Raw genomic sequence first — 26,500 nt, forward strand, 5'->3', positions numbered from 1 at the left:
TTTATTACAGTAAATTAACATTCTAATTTGAATTTCACAATGCTCTTTCAAACCTGGATATCACAAATCACTACCTCTAAGTTACTAATAGCTTTCTTCATTTGTCTTAATTTCATTTTGAGCTGTATTACAGTTAACCAAAAAGAACTTTCTCATTTCATGGTGAGATTTTTTTTTGCTACTTTATTTAAAATGTTGATGTAAAATTTTAAACTCCCAGGATTTTTCAGGTCAGATATAATGTACATGGATAAAACGTTTGAACTGTTGCAACAATAAAGGATGCATGAATTTAAGCTTTGAGTGTAAATCAAAACAAAGTGTAAATCTATATTTATAAATGCTGCCATTTTTATGAACAATTGAGATCTGCGTATTTCTCTCAGAGGTAATCTTGCATAGTTTGAGTTGCCAGCCTAAATAAAGCTTTTTCAAGCTTCATCTTCCTAAGAGCAACTTGGTACTAGTAACTTTGCTTCAGTCCTTTGTGATATCCTTTACCTACCACACTAGTTTGACCCTCGACTTTCATTAGTAGTTGTTCTTTACCCTTTCAAGAGATGACAGCTTTGTATTGGTGTTTAATTGTTTAGAGTTGAAACTATCTCCTATTAGTTGCTGGTAGTGACTTGTACTATTGGTTGTTCCTGAGTAGTGACTTCATTCTGAATTCTTTTGGAACAGAGTTGAAAGGGTACTGTGCAGGAAATATGCCTTACCAGTTTGGGTTTCCCCTCACCTTGTTATGTATATGTATACAGTATGTACTCAACTGCACTTGAAAGAATATGAATTGTTAAAGTAATTTGTTCTAAAAGTGTTCCAAAAGTGATTTTGTGATCTGTGCATCAAATTATTGAATGAATAACTTGAAAATTTAAAAAAAATATTCATTCAGTGGAAAGAGCAGAACGGAAAGTTAGGACTTAGTAGGTGGACTTTGGTTGCTACAGTAACACAATTCTGTCATCCCATGTTGCTTGGCAAGAGCAACCAGGTTATTCCATAAATCATTCCTGTCGTAGCTGATGCTGATGTATTCCATCTGCTCTATCAGTACATACCACACTCTGCATACTATAAATCCCTTGTTTCAGTCCATCTGTTTTTCCTGACTTACAATTGTTTCAACATTAAATTTGTAACACAAATTTTTTGAAAAAAAAAGAAAGCATCTGTTTTGAATTACCAACTGAGTCAAATCTGTTCGGTGTCTAGGAGTAAAACAAAACTGATTCCATTTTATATTGCAAAAACTAGTCCTGTTTATAATATTTTAGAATGATTTAGAGGATTGTTTAAATCAGGGGTTCCCGACCTTTTTTTATGCCGTGGACCCTTACCATTAACCAAGGGGTCCGTGAATCCCAGGATAGGAACCCCTGGTTTAAATACTTTTTTTATTACTAATTCTGTAAACCAAAGCACCAAATAAAGGACAATATGAGCAGCTTAAGTATTTAGGTCATGTTGTCAGATGGAAAAAAATGGAGCCTATTCATTTTGTGTTCTACAATTCTTCAAAAATACTTTAGAGTGATTATAGAGAGAGAAAATTGGTCAGGGTAGTTCTACCGCTGCCTCACATGTCCAGTGACTAGAGTACAATCCCAACCTCTGGTGCTGTACGTATGAATTTAACTCATTCTCTTTGTGACTGTGTGGATTTTATCCAGGTGCTATGGCTTCCTGCCACATCCCAGTGATGTGCATTATTAGTAGGTTAATTAGCTACTGTAAATTGCCTGTAGCGTGAAGGGGAGTGATGTGATCTGGCACTGTGGATGGCAAACTGGGTAGAAGAAAATAGGATTAGGGTTAGTGTAAATGGGTACTAAGTAAATGCACACTAAAGGCCTTTTTCTGTGTGAAAAATCAATAGCCTACAATCAAGAGAAAGTCAGTTTATGGTGTTGGCCTTCTGCCATGATGCAACTTTACAGTTTACTCACAGATAGATTTGTAAATTTCTGGGTGGGTAGTCACAAACATTACAGGGTGGTTACTGTTGTGTATTTTTAGATTATTTTAGATTATGAAGACACGCAGTCCTCTTTTATTGTGATTTAGTAATACATGCATTAAGAAATGATACAATATTTCCTCTGGTGTGATATCACAAAACACAGAACAGACCAAGACTGAAAAAAACTAACAAAACCACATAATTATAACATGTAGTTACAACAGTGCAACAATACCATAACTTGATGAAGAAGTCCATGAGCACAGTAAAAAGTTCAAAGTCTCTCAAATGTCCCACATCTCACGCAGACGGGAGAAGGAAGAAAAACTCTCCCTGCCATACCCAACCACGGTCCGACTCTGAGTCGTCCGAAAACTTCGAGCTCTGATCAACTCTCCAACACCAAGTACTGAGCTCCATTTCTATCCGAACGATTTGACCTCCATCTTGGTCGTCAACAGCATTTAATATTCCAGTATTATTGTAAATACAGTGTCTATAAAAACTATTTGCCCTCCTTGGAAGTTTTCATGTTTCATAACAGTGGATTTATTTTGTTGTTTTTTTTGACACTGATCAACAAAAAAAACTTTTTCATGTCAAAGTGAAAACAGATCTGTACAAAGTGATCTAAATTAATTACAAATATAAAAGAAAAAATAATTAATTGTATAAGTATTCACTCCCCTTTAATATGACCAACCAAATCATCCAGTTGGTTTTAGAAGTCACTTAATTAGTTAAGTGAAGATCTCCTGTGTGCAGTCAAGGTGTTTCAATTGATTGTAGTAAAAATGCACTTGTATCTGGAAGGTCCAACTGCTGGTGAGTCAGTTTCCAGGTAAAAACTACACCACGAAGACAAAATAACACTTAAGAAACTCCACAAAAAGGTTATTGAAAAGCACTTCAGGACATGGATACAAGAAAATCTCCAAGTCACTGAATATCCCTTGGACTACAGTTAAGTCAATCATCAAGAAGTGGAAAGAACATGGCACAGCTGTAAATCTGGCTAGAGTGGGTCGTCCCTAAAAGTTGAGTGACCGTGCAAGGAGGGGACTATTAAAGGAGGCCAGCAAGAGACCTATGACAACTCTGGAGAAGTTATAAGCTTCGGTGGCAGAGATGGGAGAGGCTACGCATACCACAACTGTTGCCTGGGCGCTTCATCATTTGCAGTTTTATGGGAGAGTAGCAAAGAGAAAGCCACTGTTGGGGGAAAAAAAAACTTACATTAAATCTTGGTTCAAGTTTGCCAGAAGCCAGGTGGTAGACTCTGGTCAGCTGGAAGAACGTTCTATGGACTGATGAAACCAAAATTGAGCTTTTTGGCCATCAGGTTAATTGCTATGTTTGGCATAGACCAAACACCGCACATCATCAAAAACACACCATCTCACCCATGAAGCATGGTAGTGGCTGCATCATGCTGTGGGGGTGCTTCCACTGCAGCAGGCCCTGGAAGTTTTGTGAATGTTGAGATTAAGATAAATGCAGCAAAATACAGGGAAATCCTGGAGGAAAACCTGAGGTCCACAAGAGAACTGCGACTTCAGAGATTTGTTTTCCAGCAAGACTATGACCCCAAGCATAAAGCCAAAGCTACACAGAAATGGCTTAAAAACAACAAAGTTAATGTCCTGGAGTGGCCAAGTCAGAGTCCAGACCTCAATCCAATTGAGAATTTGTGGCTGGACTTGAAAAGGGCTGTTCATTCATGATTCCCATGCAATCTAGCAGAGCTGGAGCAGTTTTGTAAAGGAGAGTGGGGAAAATTTACAGTATCCTGATGTGCAAAGCTGAAAGAGGCCAAAGGCCTGCCCTAAAGAATCAAATCTATAATTGCTGCCAAAGGTGAATCTACTAAAATACTGACTTGAAGGAGGTGAATACTTATGCACTCAATTATTTTGTGTTTTATATTTGTAATTAATTGAGATCACTTTGTAGAGACCTGTTTGCGCTTTGATATGAAAGTCTTTTTCTGTTGATCAATGTCAGAAAAAGCCACTGTGATTCAATGTTGTAAAACAATAAAATATGAAAACTTCCAAGGGGGGTGAATACTTTTTATAGGCTCTGTATATTGTTTAATTAACGTTCTTGTTCATTTAAATAATTCACTACAGATTATATCTAAAAATACATGAATTGCATATGTCATGACACTACCATGTGATACATGCTCACTTCGCTTAAAGTAGAAGATGAAGTTAGACTTGCGTTCTGCATTTTCTTTTAAATTAGTTGTATGTTTTGGAGTTTACAAAACATAACAATAGTAACGAGGTATTTTGAAAACAAACTTGAGACAATTTCCTACCTGTTGAAGTGCAGTGACATGTTGGAGAGCAAGATGTTCAAGGTTTTCAAAAAAAAGTACAGTGAGACGTTTGAAATAGAAGAAGGTGCAGCGAGAAATGGTCAAGCTAAAATAAAACGCAGCACTTTTTTTCCTTTAGAGCAACATGTTTTCTTCACAAGGGAAAGGCGATCGAGTTTTAAAAAAAAAGGCAGAAAACAGGAATTCATGAGTTCATAAACAGTGAACACCAGGTGATAATCATGAAAAAAAGAAGGCTGTTTACATCAGAAACATTAGTGTGTTTGATTAAGCGACAGAATACTGGATGTTGTATATTCAACAATTGAATGGTATGTTAAAGCAAATGAAATAGCCAATGAGAAACAAGTACCAATTTTGCTGAGTGCATTGGTTTAAAAGCATACAGTTTGCTTAGGTGTTTAACTACTCTAACCAAGCCAGCCAAAATGAGATTTGCTGATATCGTGAAAGTAACGCAGGAACATTTAAAACCAAAACCATTGTTGATTGCAGAACACTTTAGGTTTCAAAAACAAAATCCACTTCAGTTTCAACTTGAAAATCAAATCCATTTCCGCATACGTGACTGAATTGAAGAGGTTTTTTGAGCATTGACAGTTCAGCGTTGTGCTTGATGCACTAAAAGATTGCTTAATTTGTAGAATCTTACAAGAAACCATTTAAAAACAGCTTCTAACTGAAGCATAACTTGCATTTAAAAGAGCAGTTGAAATTATTGTGGAATCAATGGAAACAGCAGACAGAAATGCAATTGAGTTGCAGTCAGTAAAGAAAGTGAGCATGAACAAAATTGCAACATCTAAACAAAAACTGGCCTGGCCAATCACACTGTGTTACTGTTGTGGCAGGGGTTCACATACAATAGACCAATGCTGATTTAAAGACGAAGCTTGCAGAAAATGCAACAAAGTAGGACGCATACAAAGAACACATCAGGTAGACAAAAGTAAATGGACTGCACAGGCAAAAGAAAAATATAAGAAGTCAAGTTGCAGTTTTAAAAAGCACTAATCTGTATGCTGTTGATGAAAATTATGCTAGTGATGAGAGTAACACAGGACTGGGTAGCCTTGTGATTTACTATGTGAAAACTAACAATAGACCATCAAAATGGCTTACACCAGTGGCAAATTAATTAAGTTGAATTGGGCACTGGCTTGGCTGTTACGACATTTCAGAGATACTAAACTGAAGCCTGCAGATATCTGACTAAGAACTTATACTGGAGAAAGATGACTCGTGGGAATAACATTCGCGGCAGTGAAAGACAACAACCAACAAGTCACATTGGGCATGTACGCAGTAAAAACAGGAGGGCCACCATTGTGGGGTTGTGGTAGGCTGAGACAACTACAACTTGGAGATCCATCCACAATTTGCATGCCACATCCTCTGCAATAGAGTCAACTGCAACAAATTGAGAAAGGTACTGGATGACGCCACAACTGTCTCAATGCTTGCACCATGAACTGTTGCCCTACAGAGGACAAACAGGTGTTGGTGTCAACCTCTTTGCCTCTGGTTGGGATGCCTATTGAACTGAGGAAGTACCATGCTGCTTAGAGGAAGTGGCTTTTAAAAGTAGATGCAAAGACCGATGCCCAGCTGAATGATTGGAAGGGCAAAAAGAAAGGGGTCAGTGCAGATTCGAAAACATTGGCTTCATCAAAAGAGATTATGGATGAGGAAACCAAGAGGAGAGATCAGATCGTATTGGGAGGAATAGAAGGATTAATAAGAGAATCCAAATTACTACAGTGAACTAAATTCACCTTCCCAAGATCAAGATGCACATCTTAGAAAGAAGAAAAAGGAAGGTGGGAAAAAGACATGAGAAGTTGAAAAGGGGAGAGAATGTGAGTGAGTAAGTAGGCGTGAAAGAGAGAAGGAATGTGAGTGAGTAAAAAGGTGAGAAAGAAAAATAATGAGAACAACGTAGCTATAAAGAGAAAGTCAAGAAAAGGAGAAGAAAGGTGTCCAGAGCTGTCAGAGCCACCTCCTGCAGTCTGAGTCAACTCCTACAGCCACCACAATGGTGGCTGCAGAAGCTGAGATTTTTCCACAGCCACAAGTCTCACCTGCCAAGCCGAGTGATCCTTCTTGTCAGGAAAGACGTTATCTAACAAGAGTAAGAAATTCTCTTTAGCAACTAAATCTTTAGGCCTGAATGGCACAATTTAAAATTTACTGTGGTCTGGATGTTTGTATAGTATTTGTATTATATATAACCCCCTACAACAGATTCTAACTGCCTTCAACCGTGCATACATGAAACTTGGACTTACCATCAATTCCAAGAAGACTCTGATCGTCTACCAACTGAGACAAAACGGATAGAACCATCAATTCAACTTGACGAAACAACCCTGGAAACATGGACCACTTTCCGTATCTTGGAAGTCACCTCTCCTCCAATGTCAACCTTAATGACGAGATCCAACATGGTCTTAAATGCACTGGAACAGCTTTTGGCCATCTCTGAACAAGAGTCTTTCATGATTGTGACATCCGAACAGACACCAAAATGTTAGTGTACAAAGCAGTGGTGATCCCAACGCTCCTGTATGCATCAGAAACCTGGACAACATACCGTCGACATCTGAAGGCACTTGAAAAGTTCCATCAACGCTGTCCTCGAAACATCTTAAATATCAGCTGGGAAGATAGAAGAACCAACGTCAGCATGCTAAATGAAGCAAAAACAACAAGCATTGAAGCCTACGTCATCAAGAACCAACTAAGATGGAGCGGTCATGTTGTTCAGATGAAAGACGAACGTCTGCCAAAACAAATCTTTTACTCCCAGCTTAAGGAAGGCAAACATAAAAGAGGCAGGCAGCAGAAGAGATTCAAAGACGTCTTAAAAGCCAACATGAAGAAATGTAACATTGACATCAACAATTGGGACTACTACTACTACTACTACTACTACTACTAAGTTGACTCAGGCCTAAGGGCCGGCATCAGGCACAATAACGGACTCTCCACTTCTCACTCTCCCTCATCAGTGTGTTCAGTTCATCCACATTAGCCGCGCTGCTGTCTTCTCGGAGCGTGTTGACCATAGTCTTGGGAGGGCACTCAGGGTTCATCCTCCCGTGTTTGGGCTCCCATATGATGTCTAGTCTGGCAGGTAACTCGGGGTGGCGTAGACAGTGCCCCTCTAGTTCCAGTCTTCTCGCCTTAACTTTAGTGGTGAGCATCAGTAGGTTGTTATAGAGCTTGACATTCGTCATATGCTGTTGCCAACTCATGTCAAGAGCCATCCGGAGCTTTTGTGTATAGCAACCATCTAGAGACTTTCGCATCGTCTTGGTGAGTGTCCTCGTCTCGCATCCGTATGTGAGAATGGACTCTATGACTGCTATGAAAATCCTCTTTTTAAATCCTCTGGTCAGGTTCGACTTCCAGATTTCCTTCATGTCGTTCATAGTCCTCCACGCCAGCGCCTTCCGTATCTTTACGTCCTTCTCCGAACTCATCATTCTTGACCCAAGGTACTTGTAGTATAATTGGGAAACCAATGCCAAGGACAGGAAACTCTGGCAAACCATCATCTGAGAAGGAACAGCAACTTTCGAAGCCAACTGATGTGCAGAATTAGAAGAAAAGAGAAGAAAATGGAAAGAGAGGCAGCAACAACGAAAGCCCAATCTGCCATCTGGAACTACCTGTCCTGAATGCGGACGAACTTTCAAAGCCAAGATTGGACTCGTAAGCCACTTGAGAGCCCATAAATAGATCAACGGAACGAAGACCATCATCCTTGACCTGGAGAGATAGCCACGACGATGTATTATATACAGATATTTTGTATATAAGTTGATATGCATTCTATATTGAGCTGGAGTTTATAGCTAAGTGGTGTTGTGTATTTAATATTTAGTAATATTTGAGATATTGTAAATGCTAGGCTGGCATTTCAGGCTGCCTTTCAATTATTTTTTAACGTTTTGGAGTTGCAGTTACCAATGCCAGCCTCCAATGCCGATGGAGTATCTGGTAAAGCTTTGTTCCAGCCATCTGGCGGGGATGTTCAATGACATTTTCAGTCTTCCATTGCTACGTCAGATGTTCCTATCTGCTTCAAAAGGGCACCAAGTGCCCAAGAGGAGCTGCTAATAACTATTGTCCAGTAGCATTCACATCTACGGTAATGTACTATGAGAGGTTGGTCATGGCTAAAATCAACTCTTCCCTCCCCAATTTGCCCATCACCACGATAGGTCTACAGCAGATGCAATCTCATTGGCTCTCCAGGATCATCTGGACAACACAACTACTTATGTCAGGATGCTGGTTATTGACTACAACTCAGTGTTAAACATCATCATTCCTACAGTCCTGATTGAAAGTTTACAGAACCTGAGCCTCTCTAACTCCCTCTGCAACCGGATCCTTGACTTCCTAACTGGAAGACCACAATCTATGTGGATTGGAAATAATATCTCCACCTTACTGACTATCAACACTGGTGCACCTCAGGGATGTGTGCTTAGCCCACTTTTCTATTCTCTGTACACTGATGGCTGTGCGGTTAGGCACAGCTCAAATGCGTCTATAATTTGCTGATGATATAACCATTGTTGGCAGAATCTCAGATGGTGACGAAAGGGCATACAGGAGTGAAATAATTGAGTAGTATCGCAGCAGCAACTTTGCTCTCAGTGTTAGTAAGATTAAAAGTTGATTGTGGACTTCAGAAAGGGAGAGATGAAGGAACACATAGCAGTCCTCGTGGAGGGATCAGAGGTGGAGAGAGTGAGCAATTTCAAGTTCCTGGTGGTTAATATCTTTGAGGACCTAAACCTGGTTCCAATATATTGATCCAAAGTGATTCAATATTACATGCATTTGTTGGAAAAAGAATGTGAACCTTTGCTTTCAGTGACTGGTGTGACCCACCTCCCCCCGACCCCCGCCCCCGGTACAACAATAACTTCAACCAAATGTTTCTGATAACTGTTCATCAGTCATGCACATCAGATTGGAGGAATTTTAGGCCATTCTTCCTTACAAAACTGCTTCAACTCTGGGATGTTGGTGGGATTGCTTGCATGAGCTGCTTGCTTCAGGTCCTTCCACAACATTTCTGTAGGAGTAAGGTCAGGACTTTGACTCGGCCATTCAAAACACAAATTTTCCTCTGTTTAAACCATCTTTCGGATCATTATCTTGTTGCATTATCCAATTTGTATTAAGCTTCAGGTGATGGACTGCTACTCTGACATTCTCTTGTAAAATTTTTTGATACAATTTTGAATTCATTGTTCTGTCAACGATTGCAAGCTCTCCAGGCCATGAGGCACCAAATACATGTAAAGGGGAATACTTTCACCGATAAATACATGTAATATTGGATAATTTCCCTCAATATATAAATCAATGAAGAAATATAATATTTTGTATTATTTAATTAGATTCTCTTTATATAGTTTTAGGACTTGCGTGAAGATCTGATCACATTTTAGATCATATTTATAGAAACATAGAAACATAGAAAATAGATGCAGGAGGAGGCCATTCGGCCCTTCGAGCCTGCATCGCCATTTATTATGATCATGGCTGATCATCCAACTCAGAACCCCGCCCCAGCCTTCCCTCCATACCCCTTGACCCCTGTAGCCACAAGGGCCATATCTAACTCCCTCTTAAACATAGCCAATGAACTGGCCTCAACAGTTTCCTGTGGCAGAGAATTCCACAGATTCACCACTCTCTGTATGAAGAAGTTTTTCCTAATTTTGGTCCTAAAAGGCTTCCCCTCTATCCTCAAACTGTGACCCCTCATTCTGGACTTCCCCAACATCGGGAACAATCTTCCTGCATCTAGCCTGTCCAATCCCTTTAGGATCTTATACGTTTCAATCAGATCCCCCCTCAATCTTCTAAATTCCAATGAGTACAAGCCTAGTTCATCCAGTCTTTCTTCATATGAAAGTCCTGCCATCCCAGGAATCAATCTGGTGAACCTTCTTTGTACTCCCTCTATGGCAAAGATGTCTTTCCTCAGATTAAGGGACCAAAACTGCACACAATACTCCAGGTGTGGTCTCACCAAGGCCTTGTACAACTGTAGTAGTACCTCCCTGCTCCTGTACTCGAATCCTCTCGCTATAAATGCCAGCATACCATTCGCCTTTTTCACCGCCTGCTGTACCTGCATGCCCACTTTCAATGACTGGTGTATAATGACACCCAGGTCTCGTTGCACCTCCCCTTTTCCTAATCGGCCACCATTCAGATAATAATCTGTTTTCCTATTTTTGCCACCAAAGTGGATAACTTCACATTTATCCACATTAAATTGCATCTGCCATGAGTTTGCCCACTCACCCAACCTATCCAAGTCACCCTCATCCTCTTAGCATCCTCCTCACAGCTAACACTGCCACCCAGCTTCGTGTCATCCGCAAACTTGGAGATGCTGCATTTAATTCCCTCATCCAAGTCATTAATATATATTGTAAACAACTGGGGTCCCAGCACTGAGCCTTGCGGTACCCCACTAGTCACCGCCTGCCATTCTGAAAAGGTCCCGTTTATTCCCACTCTTTGTTTCCTGTCTGCTAACCAATTCTCCACCCACACCAATACCTTACCCCCAATACCGTGTGCTTTAAGTTTCCACACTAATCTCCTGTGTGGGACCTTGTCAAAAGCCTTTTGAAAATCCAAATATACCACATCCACTGGTTCCCCCCTATCCACTCTACTAGTTACATCCTCAAAAAATTCTATGAGATTCGTCAGACATGATTTTCCTTTCACAAATCCATGCTGACTTTGTCCGATCATTTCACCGCTTTCCAAATGTGCTGTTATCATATCCTTGATAACTGACTCCAGCAGTTTCCCCACCACCGACGTTAGGCTAACCGGTCTATAATTCCCTGGTTTCTCTCTCCCTCCTTTTTTAAAAAGTGGGGTTACATTAGCCACCCTCCAATCCTCAGGAACTAGTCCAGAATCAGAAATAGAGAAGATTCTACAGTGTTCACCAATTTTCTAGCACCACTGTATACTATTACTTGTCAATACTAAGTGCACCATTTAAACAGTCACAGTCTAGGTTCAAAAAAATATGTGAACCTCTGGAGTAATGCCTTCTACAAAAGCTATTTGGAGTCAGATGTTCCAATCAATGAGATGAGATTGGCGGTGTGGGTTGTAGAGGTGCTGTGCCGTATATAAAAGACACATAAAGTTGGCTTACTGACAGGGCCTGCTTTGCCGAAGAGCTTTCGTCTCATCTTGTTTATGTACATTATGCTTCGATCAACGTTCAAAATACCTTAGAAGAAAAATCGATGAGATTCATGAAGCTGGAAAAGACTTCGAAAGCATTTCTAAAGACTGATCATTCATCAGTCAACAGAAAGAGAAATTGTCTACAAACAGAGGAAATTCAGTCCTGTTGCTACTCTCATTAGGAGTGGATATCCTACAAAGATCACACCAAGAGCACAACACGCAGTGCTGAAGGAGGTGAAAAAGAACCCAAGAGTAACAGCAAAAGACCCCCAGAAATCTCTAGAACTTGTTAAAGTCTCTGTTCATGTGTCCACTATGAGAAAAATACTGAACAAGAATGGTGTACATGGAAGGATACCATGGAGGAAACCACTGCTCACCAAATAAAACATAGCTGCACATTTCAAGTTTGCAAAAGACCATCTGGATGTTCTAGAACACCTCTGGGACAATGTTCTGTTGATAGATGAAACAAAAGTTGGACTTTTTGGCAGAAATACACACCGCTATGTTTGGAAGAAAAAAGGCACTGCACAACAACACCAAAACCTCATCCCAACTGTGAAGCATGGTAGAAGGAGCATCTTGATTTGGGGCTGCTTTGATACCTCAGGGCCAGGACAGTTTGCAATTGTTGAGGGAACAATGAATTCAAAATTGTATCAAGACATTTTACCTTTGGACATATGTGCTCTATGAACCACTTTAAATTGAATTAGGGAATGTTTAGCACAAATAGAGGAAGTATTAACTAATTGTAAAATCTGCCCCCAATCATCCACAGAAATGGTAAGCCCCAATTCCTGTTCCCAATCTACCCTAATCTTATCAAATGGAGCTTTCCTAAGTTTCATAATAATATTATAAATCATAGCCGATGCACCTTTCTGACATGGATTAAGGTTAATTATCGAATCTAAAATATATATAGGAGGAAGCATTGGAAAGGAAGAAAGTATAGTACTTAGGAAATTTCTAACTTGTAAATATCTAAAAAAATGTATTCTTGATAAGTTATATTTATTAGATAATTGTTCAAAAGACATAAGGGAACCATCTAAAAATAAATCCAAAAACCGTAAAATACCCTTAGTCTTCCAAGTTTGAAAAGCGCGATCCGTAAAAGAGGGAGGAAAAAATATGTTACCTAAAATAGGAATCGCTAACCCGAATTGATTAAGATCAAAAAATTTTCTGAATTGAAACCAAATGCGCAAAGCATATTTAACTATCGGGTTAGAGACCTGCTTAAGGCGTTTCGAATCAAAAGGAAGAGAGGAACCTAAAATAGAACCAAGTGTATAACCCTGAACAGATTGTAATTCCAATGCTACCCATTTAGGAATAGATAGTATGTCCCGGTCAAGTAACCAAAATTTCATATGTCGAATATTAATAGCCCAATAATAAAATCTAAAGTTAGGTAATGCTAAACCTCCATCTCTCTTAGCTTTCTGTAAATGTATTTTACCCAGTCTCGGATTCTTATTCTGCCAAATAAATGAAGAAATTTTAGAGTCAACTTTATCAAAAAAAGATTTAGGAACGAAAATTGGTAATGCCTGAAACACATATAAAAATTTTGGCAAAAAAAACATCTTAACTGCATTAATACGACCAATCAAAGTTAAATATAAGGGAAACCATTTAGATGAAAGTTGAGTAATATGGTCTATTAATGGTAAAAAGTTAGTCTTAAATAAATCTTTATGTTTACAAGTAATTTTAATCCCAAGATATGAAAAGTAATTATTAATCAATTTAAATGGAAATTTATAATATAAGGGAAGATGTTTATTAATCGGAAAAAGTTCACTCTTACTAAGATTTAATTTATAACCTGAGAAAAGACCAAATTGTGCTAATAACTCTAAAACAGCAGGAATGGATCTCTCAGGATTAAAAATATATAAAAGTAAATCATCAGCATAGAGTGATAATTTATGGGACTTTAATCCCCGAGTTATCCCAGTAATATTTGAAGATTCTCGAATAGCAATTGCAAGAGGTTCTAATGCAATATCAAATAATAGGGGACTAAGAGGACAGTTTAACTCTGTTTGGTTTCAAGTTAGCCCATTGCTTTGCTTTGCTTTTAGTTAGTTGCACGGTGGGTTTTTTTTTTGGGGTTTTTTTTTCTTTTTTTTTCCATTGATATATATAAAATCTAGTATACTATTATGTTATCTTGCTTTCTTATGCTTAAATTACATTGTTTGTAGTATTTTCTTTTTGGTATTGTTATCTTTTGGAATTTTATTATACTTTAACATTGTATTAATGTTTATATGGCTTACCTTTTTTGTATACTTACTCAATAAAAAGATTTAAAAAGAAAAGACATTTTACAGGAGAATGTCAAGGTAGCAGTCTGTCACCTGAAGCTTAATAGAAGTTAGATGATGCAACAAGATAATAATCCAAAAGACAAAAATAAATCAACAACAGCAGCATGCTTTAAAAAGATGAACATTCGTGTTTTGGAATGGCCAAGTCAGAGTCCAGACCTTGACTCAATTGGGATGCTGTGGTGTGACCTGAAAAGGGCTGTTCATGTAAGGTATTCCAGAAATACTGATGAAGTGAAACAATGGTCTAAAATTCCTCCCCACTGTTGTGCAAGTCTGATCAGCAGCTACAGGGAATGATCGATGGAGGTTATTGCTGCTAAACGAGGTTCTATCAGTTATTAAATACAAGGGCTTACATATTTTTTCCCCAGCCTGGACTGTGAATGATTAAACAATGTGTTTAATAAAGACGTGAAAAGTACAATTGTTTTGTGTGTTATTAGTTTAGGCAGATTTTGTTTGCCTATTATTCTGATTTAGATGATGATCAGACATCCCGTGTGTTCAATACCATCCGCCCTGCTCTGCTGGGGGAGAAGCTGACAGCGATGCAGGTGGATGCTTCCCTGGTATCATGGATTCTTGATTACCTGACTGGCAGACCACAGTACGTGTGCTTGCAACACTGTGTGTCCGACAGAGTGATCAGCAGCACTGGGGCTCCACAGGGGACTGTCTTGTCTCCCTTTCTCTTCACCATTTACACCTCGGAGTTCAACTACTGCACAAAGTCTTGTCATCTTCAGAAGTTTTCTGATGACTCTGCCATAGTTGGATGCATCAGCAAGGGAGATGAGGCTGAGTACAGGGCTACAGTATGAAACTTTGTCACATGGTGTGAGCAGAATTATCTGCAGCTTAATGTGAAAAAGACTAAGGAGCTGGTGGTAGACCTGAGGAGAGCTAGGGTACCGGTAACCCCTGTTTCCATCCAGGGGGTCATGGACATGGTAGGAGGATTACAAATACCTGGGGATACGAATTGACAATAAACTGGACTGGTCAAAGAACACTGAGGCTGTCTACAAGAAGGGTCAGAGCCATCTCTATTTCCTGAGGAGACTGAGGTCCTTTAACATCTGCCGGATGATGCTGAGGATGTTCTACGAGTCTGTGGTGGCCAGCGCTATCATGTTTGCTGTTGTGTGCTTGGGCAGCAGGCTGAGGGTAGCAGATACCAACAGAATCAACAAACTCATTCGTAAGGCCAGTGATGTTGTGGGGATGGAACTGGACTCTCTGACGGTGGTGTCTGAAAAGAGGATGCTGTTCAAGTTGCATGCCATCTTGGTCAATGTCTCCCATCCACTACATAATGTACTGGGTTGGCACAGGAGTACATTCAGCCAGAGACTCATTCCACCGAGATGCAGCACAGAGCGTCATAGGAAGTCATTCCTGCCTGTGGCCATCAAACTTTACAACTCCTCCCTTGGAGGGTCAGACACCCTAAGCCAATAGGCTGGTCCTGGACTTACTTCATAATTTGCTGGCATAATTTACATATTACTATGTAGCTATTTATGGTTCTATTATTATTTATTACTTATGGTGCAACTGTAATGAAAACCAATTTCCTCCGGGATCGATAAAGTATGACTATGACTATGACTAGGACCACATTTAGCAGAAAACCAGGTAATTGCAAAGGATTTGCAAACATTTTCTTGCAACTGTACCTGGAACATTTGATGGTAAAACTTACAGCTGTCTGACTTTACTGCTTTGGAATATAATATAATATTATCACTATCTAACCTCCTTTGAAAGATAACTTCTGTGTACTTGTTGCTTCAAATTCTGGTACTGATATCCTTATATTGCTGGATGTGACTTGTTTTCATCTTGCAGTGGAAGAAGTGCAGAGATGCGAAATGATAGAAACAAAGAAAATGCACACACTCTCAGAAGCATGGTGGAGGGGGTGCTTTACAAAAACATAATAACTGATGTTGATTAACATCTCACTGATTTGAATTTGTGTAAAAAAAATAAGAGACTGGAGCAGCTAAGATAAAGCTATAACTACACAAATATGGCATCAATGGGACAAACTTTCTTAGGCTGAATTACCCTTTTATTTATTTATTAGCATTCCCCTTCTTAGTACACTTTGCACATGAGAAATAAGGCCCTATTATATGGAGAAAAAATAAACTTGGTGTAAACAATAAAACTGAAGTTTCTGAACTTTGAGTGCAAGGGTAATTTTTTTTAGCTCTATTTGACCATGATTCATTTTCTAACACTGTTCCAGTAATTTAGAAGTAATTTGACGGAATGATATATTCAACATTTTAAGTCATCATGATAGTTGCACAGAAATGCCATTTGAATACAAAGATCAGGTTACTGCCTATCACTTACTGCCAGATGTTTCTTGTAAAATAGACAATGCTGAGAATTTTAAATTCATGCTTTTGTATAAATTCAAGGATGTGTTGCAATTGCATATATATTCCATAATCTTCCTGTAGAAGCAAATATTAATATAATGATGCTTTATTCCATAAGGATATTGATGTAGCAATTTCAGTTTAAGATCAGGCATTAGTAAAAATCCACATCTTGTATTATAATTTGTTAATAACATATGCAGCCAATTAAAACAACTAACAAACTAAAAACTGGTATACTTCTAATTTGTTTGTTAGATATTCATCCTTATTCTTCCTACTAATCTTGATATTTTTGAAATGCAGTTTTGGTAGTTATGTTCTGTTTTTCTCTGACCACTATGTACAATGATATATTGATTTTATTTTAAAGTAATTGCTGTGCACATCACCAGCAGTGTCTTCTCTTATCACATTATTACTCAGGATGTATCCTCATCCCTGTTACCCATCTATATGCTTGTCCCTCCAATAGCAGCAGCATCCAAAAGCACAACAGATTCCTTGCCTATGGTGATTACCTTTACCCATGTAAATATCAGCAAAAATAAAGTTACAGTCTCTGGTCCCTGTTGTAAACCTCGTTCTTTAAACATTCTTATTTCACCCCCTTTCTATGTCACTGTCCAAAACAGAATCAGATTGTGCAATCTTCGTGCATTTTTTACAGTGCGATATACAATACTTTGGATCATGTATCTGTGCAGTCATTAAGTCTGCCCATTTCCACTTCATCCCATCATCCATAGCTGAAGGTGTGTGTATGGACAAAGATGCAAAGCAACCTTAAAGGGTCATGACATATTGGATTAAGTGGCTATGAATATTTTGAGTGCAAATGTTGACAAATGTGAGTTCACCAAATTTAATGCAGAAGAGCAGAGCATTTTTTTTAATTGATGTGAGATTGTGTACCTTAATGTTGTAAGGAACATGGTTGCTCTTGTATACAAGTCACTGAAGGACTGGTGAAGCTAGAGATAAAGGATGGCAAATGATATGATGGTCTTCATCAGATGAGAGTTTGATTACTGGAGTAAACATGTCTTATTGCAATTGTGTAGAGCCTTGGTGCGACCACAATAAAGTTACAGCATTTTGGTTTCCTTAAATAACAGAGGATGTTCTAACCATAAAAGGATTGTAGTGAATGTTTCATTAAACTGGTTCCAGGGCTGGTAGGTTTGCTGAATGAGAAGAGAATGAATAGTTATTACAGCTATCTTTAAAGTTTCGAAGAATGAGAGAACATCTCATCCTTGTTCTGAGCTGGTTAAGATCAGAACTGCAGGAAACAGTGGAGATGTAGTTGAGAACCCTGATGAAGTAAGGAAAAAGGAAAAGCACCAATGTGGGAAATGCCACAGACAGAAAGAATGCGAGAGGTGCCTAATAGCTGGAATAATGCAATGAAATCCTTACAGGAAGTGGGGTATAAGAAATGTATTCAAGGTGTTGCCTGTGGTCTTGGATAATACTGTGTGGTGGTCCTCTTACCTGAGAAATGGGGGGAAAAGTCAGAGAATAAACCACATCAAAGTGAGAGCAGGATGAAGTGGGGACAGAAATGGTGAACCTTTTGAATTTCGAATGAGAGCAGGATTCAGCAGTGATACAGTGATCAATCTACACGAAAAACAAGGTGATTGAAGGGGAACTGATCAGGATTGAAACAAGGAATATTGCAGGTATCTTAGAAGATTATTGGTAAATTGGGTTATTATTGTAAAATGTACCCAGCTACAGTGAAAAACTTGTGGAAAAAGATCTTTTCATCACAAGAGTGCATTGAAGTAGTACAAGGGAAAACAATAACAATGCTGAGTAAAGTGTTAAAAATTATAGAGAAAGTGCAGAATGTAGCTTGGGACCAGGGGGTTGCTATTTCTTGACCAATGGGTAGAGTTCAAGTTGAGGTTATTCAGTGCAAGAACAATTCCAGCCAAGTACACAAGGAGTGTGATGGTATAGAGAGCTGGATTTAAGTATTAACATAGAGCAGCGCTTCCCAACTTTTTTTTTAATGCCATGAATCCCTGCCATTAACCGAGGGTCCATGGACCCCAGGTTGGAACCCCTGATATCGAGGCTCGTTTTTTGGGGGCAGGAAAACTGAAAACAAAAAAATTAGTGAAGCAGCAAGAATGTTCCTTTCGTGCCTTTTGGGTCTGTTCTGCCATTCAGCACAGCTAATCATCCACCAATAATTTGTTCCTGCCCTCCATCCATATCCTTTGCTTCTTTTGGCATTGAGAAACAAACAGACCTCCTTGGAAGTATTTAATGACCTGGCCTCCATTGTCTTCTATGGAGAGACTTCCAAGATCTTGATCTTGATTCTGGATAGCATATCTTTTATCCTGAGGATGTAAACCCTGGTTCTGATCTCTCCAACCACCTATGATGTCCTCCATGCATCTAGTCTCTCGCTTCTGTTAGAATATTTTAGATGGCTAAGATCCGCTGCAATGAATATAGCCCTAATGTACCCACTGTCTTTAATGTCAGCCAAGTCATCCCAGGAATCCAAAATATTGCATCTCCTGCATTTTCTCCAGGGCAAGGCTACCTTTTCTCAGAAGTGGAGATCAAAACTACGCAATAACTCTAGGTGTCACCAAGGCCCTGTCTAGCTGCAGGAAGGCATCCTTGAGCCTATACTCAGGAATAAAGTCAAGATAGAAAGAAATAAGTTCTGTGGGAATAGACTGAAAAGATGGGTCTCCCATTGCAATAATGCTTATGGATTTTTATGAAGGATGTCAAAGTGTGTTGTGCCTTTTGATGCAACTAAGTTTGAAAGCTGTGGAGAAAAGATCTCCAGAAAAAAATGAGGGTAGTGTTTTACTCAGGCTATCATCTTTAACCATAGTTGATGAGACTTACATCTATACCTGAACTATTTCTACCACCAGTTCTCACCATTACCCCCTCCCACCTCTTCTCCCCTCAAGTAGAGCGAGGTTTGGATTCCCCTTCCATGCCAGAGAGGTCATTCTCTCCAGGACACTATGATTGCATGTCAATCCACATTAACCGCTATGCATGGCACTGTCCCCTTTAAACCTAGGATTTTGGACTTGACCTTTTACCACTTGTTCAATGCATGTTCGTGAAGCAGCACCTCACCTTCCAACTTGACATGACACAACCTTCTTGTCTCAACATTGAATTCAACCTTCTCAGGTAATGAGCCATTCCAGACTTGTTAGTACATATGGCCACTGTGTAGTTTCCCTTTCCTGGTAATATAGGCAACAGTCTGCTGGAAGAACTCAGCAGGTTGAGCAACAAATCTTGATGAAAGTAATTGTTGCCATGTCATTTCAAAACCCTGCATCAAGATGCTGCTTGACCCACTGAGCTCTTTTCAGCAGATTGTTCATTGTTCCAAATTCAAGCAACTATAGAATCTTGTTTCTCCTGGTAATATTCGATTGCATTTGATATCTACCTGCTCTTCTCTCACACACTGTTTATTATTCACAAGCCTCTACCACCCTTTTTAGCCAACACAAGCACCTTAATTATTCACCCTTCCTTGGTCTCTTACCTATCACAGAGCTTCCCTTTTGTTTTCTCTGTCTCTTTCTCCAACCCTGCTGGTCGCTCTCAAAAGTTTTGTTTCTCACTTTTCTCAATTCTGATTGATAAGGTAATCACAGTAGCTTTGTTCATCTTCCCAAGGATGGAGTGACCTGAATGTAGCCAGGATTTTCTATTTCTATGTCTGAATGCTTTGCATTGAAGACGAACCCTTGATTGTCCATAGAATATTTTTATAATCAACATTAAGCAAGAACCACAACTTCTTTGTTTAACCTAAAAATGGCTTGTGTAAGACATTTTTGGAGTGCAGTCAAAATTCTGTAGATAATAGTCAAACCCAAGTTTTAAATATGTGCCATTTCTCATGTATTTTCCTGAACTTTTTGCCAAGCAATATTTCTTTCAAGTTTTGCCCACAATGTTGACTGATTCGTTCAAGAACATCTGTTTTATTTCAACATTCAGTGCTTAATTAAAATTGTTAGATTCTTAAAAAAACTTTCCTGTTCCGTAACTGTGAAAATTCTGTAAGAGTTTATGTTCATATAAGGGGTAGGATTGAAATGGGGAGAAATTTGACTTTTGCATGGATGGTGGGATTGGAATCCTATACCCCGGAGGGCTGTAGAGATTCAGTCATAGATAGCTATACAACATGGACACATGCCCTTTGGCCCAACTGGTTGATACCAACCAAAATGTCCCATCCAAGTTACTCCCGTTTGCCAATAATATTTCCAGTCAATGATCTATCCAACTGTCTTCTAAAAATTCCTATTGTATCGGCCTCAACCACTTCCTAAAATGTTGCACCTCAAGTTCCTATTAAATCTTTCAATTCTCACTTTAAACTTATCCTCTCCAGGCTTTCATTCCCCAGTCCTGGGGGAAAAATCATGAGTGCATTGCCCTTCATGATTTTATACATTTCTATACAATCACCTCTCAGTTTCTGTCCATCCTGTCCCTATAACTCAGCCCCTCAAGCCCTGATAATATCCTTGTAAATCTTTATTGCATTCTTTTTAGTTTAATATCATCCTTCCTATAGCATGCCCACCAGTAATGGACACAATACTCAATGTGTGGCCTCACCAGCATCCTAGACAACCGTCATGAACTCCTACTTTTTATACTCAATGCCCTGACTTATGAAGGCCATCGTGCCAAAAGCCTCCTTTGCCACCCTGACTACCTCTGACTCCACTTTCAGTGAACCATTTACTTGTACTCCAAAGTCCTTCTGTATTACAATACTGCCAGGGCTCAATTATGCACTTTGAAGGTCCTGCCTAGGTCCCCCCTTCACCCCTCCCCACCCAGATGCAACATACCACACTTATCTAAATTAAATTCATTGTTTGCTTTCATAACAGCGATTGATAGATCTCTAGAAATGAAGTTAATCAGGGGACATAAGGACAGGGCAGAAAATGACGCAGAGGTAGGATTTTTCATGTGGTCTTGTTGAATGGGAGAACAGGCTCAAAGGTCCAAATAATCTGCTTTTACTCCTAATTATGTTTAATGGCCCTGATACACTAGGTACCATGTTCTTTGTTCATTAACCCGATTTAATAATAATCGAATTAAATTGTACATTTCATAAAATTAGTTTCATTATGTTAAAACTAAATGTATTCTGTATATTAGTCTGAGAGAGATTCATTAGATGTAAACGGTAAAACCTTTGCATGGATGTAATTGTTGTTCTTTCCCATTGCGCAGCAACATTTTGGAATTTAGTGACAGAATTGTTATTGATTTTTATTTATTTGCTGAAGTGGTAGATTTGGATGAAGATTATTTTCTTCAACTTCTAAAGGGTGCCTTTAATTTAAGGTTATTTTTGAAGTTTCCACTTCTTTTAATATAGGAGAGCAATTGGGTTGCATATAGATCTTTTTTTCCAGATATAGTGGTAAAGGTGACTTTCTTTGTTAATGTCTGTCTTTGTTGAAAAGTGGCTGCTGAGATTAAAAGAAGGCCATGTTTACGAGGGAGTGGTGTTGTACAGTGTGGGCTTGTAGGTGACCTTTGCTTCATTTTGCAAGACTCAGAGAATGAGTTGACAACTCTGTGCTCAACCTACCCACGTACATTTCAATAAGTATTGTCTTCATACTGAAGCTCAATGACAGAGAGTGGTGTAGCCTTGGTTTTGGAATGGAAGCAAGATAGGTTTAGAAGTTTCTCAAAGCCTGTAGATTACCATAACAATAACCACATTGAAGGTGCTGGCAGCTTTACAGTGAGAAATACTGGGAAAAGTATTGGGGCAATGTCACAACTTGCTTGAAGCCATTTTGTGCGCCATTGAGTTCAGACCTGTGTTGTCTGGTTGGTTAAGCTTGTAGCTTGCAAGTGATCATGATTTGACATAAAATGGGGGCATTTTTCTGAGGCAGAAAATATGCACAGTCCTCAAAGGCTGGTGAAATCAAAAAAGGCCATGTACACTGCCCTTGTGTCATTGGGAGGAGATGATTGCAGATGATCTTGTGACTTCCCCTATGGAAGACAGGAGAGAAATCCCTCTGAACTTACCATGGTTGCCTTTTTATTGAAGATGGTCATGATTAGCAAACGCGAGGCATGTGAAGTCACTTTTGCTTCAACTTCAGAGGTGAGTTTGGAAATTGATGACTCTAGTTTCTCTCCACCAAATCTTAGAATTTGGGAAGGATATGTGCTCCAGAGGCCTTGTTGTTTCTCAGTTGGCAAGAAAGTCTTGTCATTCACATATAACTGACAAGTTGAAAACTCTGCACTGGATAGTTTAATGTTAGATGGAGTTGAGGGCACTCTGTCAAAGACTGTTCTGGTTGAGAATTTGCTCAGGATGCTCTCTGAATAGATGCTGACTCCCTCTCTATCCTTAACTCTTTTCCATTCTTGGTTCTCAGCAAGATAAACAGCTGCAGATTGATTTGACAGTCATTCGGAATCTGAGTTGCTGGACTTCCTGTGCTCTTTCCATCCAGCATCTATTGTTTAGGTTTGTAGAACATCCATGCAGTATTGTCTGATCTCCATTCATCTCGGACTCCCATACTACTTGGTCAAGGCAGTCTAGGTAAGGGTTCTGCAGCAGTCATTTGAGGCAGCTTAAAAAACTTTTGTAAATGCAGCTGTAGAAGATACTGAGCTTCATGTGGAGTGTATAGATTTTTCCAAAAAATACTTTGCTGCTCATCATTTTAAAATGAAAAAAATTGTAGGAAGTTCACCAAGATAAGTAAAATGCAGCATATAATGTGATTTTTGAGCTAATGACTTTGAAGAATATTTCTCCTCAATTTCTGAGGCCCTTGCCTGAAACCTCATTGAGTAATGTTGAGCATTGTGGTTTGCAGTGTGTTATTAGTCCATATGTAGAAATGCAGTGTGGCAAAATATCAAATTGCTTTTTATAGTACAATTATGAGTAAATACCTTTTAAAATTAAACAATGTTTTTTTTTCTCTTTGCTGTTGTCTCTTTTTTTGTAGCCCTACTTTTGATCAAATAAACATCTTCTGGAATAAAATCTGAAGGACAGAGTAGGCAGGGATATTTAATCAAATTGCCTATGCGTATGACTTTGAAGACAATTTTAGCTTGGGTAGTTCTCTGCACCTACACACATGTAGCAGTGAATGTATGTGATAATTGAGTAACATAAATAATAAATTATATTGCTATTAAATAATGTAATATTTTCTTTAACTATATATTCCAACTATAGAAAATAATTTTTTGCAACCTTAGTTTCTTCCTCCCCAAGTCTTTGACCTTGAGGGGTTGCATGGCTGCAGCATGCCTTTACTGTTATCACTCCCACATGCAAGTTGCACATCTTTGGAAAACTTGGTATATCTTCTGTGGTAGAAATACTCTATTTCATGCTCACCAATAATAGTCAGTATTTGCTTTGTGCAATATGTTTGATCATATCCACCTTGAGCACAATGTTTATAAACCTAAGTGTATAAATTCTTACAATGTCAGAACATTGATATCTTTCATGTATTTGCTTTGATTTATTTTTCAAGGTCTACAGAGGAACTGGTGCTAAGTGCCCAGTTAAAATTAGGATTTTGGTACAAGGTATTCCTATGGTATTCCTTAAAAGGAGAACAGAATTGGAAAGGCTAAAACGCTCAATATTGATGCATTGGGTAATGACCCATTAGAAAAGAGGTTTTAGAATATTAAAGTGTCTGTATGTCATGAGTAATTTAGCTGCTTAGAAGTCATGCTAACAAGGGTGATGGACATAACTATTCCAATCATTGTTTCAGAATAGCAGCAGAAATGAAGGAAAATTTCAGCACTTAAGTTTGTCTGTTTTGTTTTTGTGCAGATTTATTCTCCTGATCATACCAGTAGTAGTTTCCCATCAAATCCATCGACACCTGTTGGATCACCATCACCTTTACCTGGTAAGATTTGGCTATTTTTGTAACTTTAGAAAACCCAAATGAAGCTGAATGCAGACTAGTTCTGCGTGTGCTTATAGGCTATATAATAAATATAGATGCAAGTTTCATCCACCAGAAGCCAGCAGAAAAGTTAAGTCATTCAAGTATTCTTCATAGCTTTCTTAAAGTCTTCTGTTCAATATTTTGTGATAAGACATGCTGCTGTCACATAGGCAAGCCCGCTGGTTATTGTTCAATAAAATTATCCAATTATCTGATGCTGCTGCTGCAGTAAGTAAATTGTTCATTGAACCTGTGCAAACAGTACATATACTTGTGCATATGTCAATCAACTCAACTATGACTTTAGCAGCATTCAAACTAGGTGGAATGGAGACTTGGTGACAATAAAAAGACGACTCATGATCTTGGAGGCATTAGGCTAGGAGTTAACTATGCAGAACCTATGATGAGCCACCCTTTTGGTGTTAGTTCTGACATCTTTGCTACATTAGGACTCGGTTATTTCAGTTACAAAGGCAGTTTGCATTCAATTGAGTGGAAGGTCAGAACTACCTAGTAACATCAGTATAAGTCAGAATTGCTGACTTTTATCTGACAACTTGAGTATGTTCCAAGCTTTTCGTCTGATTGTGATCTTAGGACACTTGTATTCTGTGCTGGACATTGCATTGAGTGTAGAGCAGAAAGTATGTATATCCCAGTGATTAGGTTAGTAAGTGTGCCTACTGAAAAGCACACAAAACCAGCATTCCTATTCACTTCATTTTGGGAGAAGAGACTTGATACAGAAGCACAAGTAAAACATAATGCATCTTTTATAATTGAGGTGATTATTTTTGAATCTGGAGCTCATGCAGTGATGTCCTGGAGCTATAATCATTGACCTCCAATACCCACAACTAACTTCTGTGGGCAAGGTATGACTCTCGCTATTGGAGTACTTGCCCTTGATACTCATAGATTTCAGCTTTACCCAGGCTTCATAATGTCAATTCAAACACTGGCTTGACATCACCACATCTCTGAACTCAACTTTTTGGATCATTTTTTTCTATCAAGACTGAGGCGAACTGGTGCAAAATTGTTAAAGCCTAAAATGGGCATCAGTAAGTTCTTGGTGAAGTAGTACTTTTGCTATCATCCCTACCAGTCTGCCACTGATTGAGAGCGATCACTCTGCCATAGATTAACCAGAATTAAATGCATCTTTTGTGATCAAGTTGTACCTAAGCAAATTTCCAAATTGGGCAGATGCTAGTGTTCAGCTATAGTGGAATAGAGGAGTAGCTAGTTAGAGTGTAGATCTTCATTATTGTTGCTGGGATGTTGTCTAGTCCCATTACTTTTGCTATATCTAGTCTCCTCATCTGCACTTTGACACTATGTGAAATGAATTGAATAGGCTGACTTCTGTGATAGTGAGGACCTTGAGCACAATTTGAGAGGGATCATCTGTTCAGCATTGCTAAAAGTGCATTCGTCTTTTTAGCAGTCACATGGTCATTTGAGGATTAGAATGTTCTTGAAGCTATCACTTTCTGTCCATAACAGTTATGTCTCAATATTGGTAGGACTGCAGAGTCTTGATTTGATCTGTTTACAAGATTATGCACGCTGATTGTTTCGCATTAATGTTGTGGTTCTGCATTGTTGGCATATTTTGGCTTGACCAACGTTACATACAGTCCATCTCTCTGCACTCATTGAACTAGTGTGAATGAGTGCTATTGTGAGTAATTAGGTTACACATTGTAGTGTTGAGTATTTCTGATGCTGGTCATGATTCACTGCTCCTCAAGAACTTAAAAGTTCTTCAGTGTAGGGGAGCACTGATTGAGCAGCTGAAAGAGGATGCGTAAATACAGTAGATAACAATCAGGAGGTGGTAGCCTTCATGTTTGACCTGCTGTCATAGAGTTCTGAGAATCTGATCAGTACTTCTCCACCCTGCTGCCCCCACTGTGGGTCACCCATGCTGCTGGAAACAGGGCAGGCCTAGGGATTGTGATGGAGAAGTCTAATGCTTGTATGTAAAGTGTGATTTTGTGATTGCAGCAACATCAGAATGTTGCTTCACTGGAATGTGCTAAAATTCTACCAATGCAGACACTAGTCCCCAGATACTTATGAGGAGGGCTTTACAAGTTCAGCTAGGCTGGAGCAATTTTATGTCAGAATTTGTGCTTTGATAATGCGGAGTGGCAGAG

The 26,500-nt window shown here is 39.0% G+C and overlaps 1 protein-coding gene across 8 annotated transcripts in view; it reads left to right on the forward strand.

The window, feature by feature from the left end:
* The window catches only part of tcf12 (transcription factor 12), a 379,444-nt gene that overhangs the window by 262,737 nt on the left and 90,207 nt on the right, over nucleotides 1-26,500 (forward strand). For all 8 annotated transcript variants that reach the window (XR_010020134.1, XM_063065727.1, XM_063065722.1 and 5 more), the window contains one exon: nucleotides 24,212-24,290. Coding sequence is in view for 7 of the 8 variants with exons in the window: in XM_063065727.1 (XP_062921797.1) it covers nucleotides 24,212-24,290 (79 nt within the window). In the remaining variant the exon portion in view is untranslated. The remainder of the gene's footprint in view (nucleotides 1-24,211; nucleotides 24,291-26,500) is intronic.

This window comes from Mobula hypostoma, chromosome 13, assembly GCF_963921235.1.
Source record: "Mobula hypostoma chromosome 13, sMobHyp1.1, whole genome shotgun sequence".
Taxonomy (NCBI): domain Eukaryota; kingdom Metazoa; phylum Chordata; class Chondrichthyes; order Myliobatiformes; family Myliobatidae; genus Mobula; species Mobula hypostoma.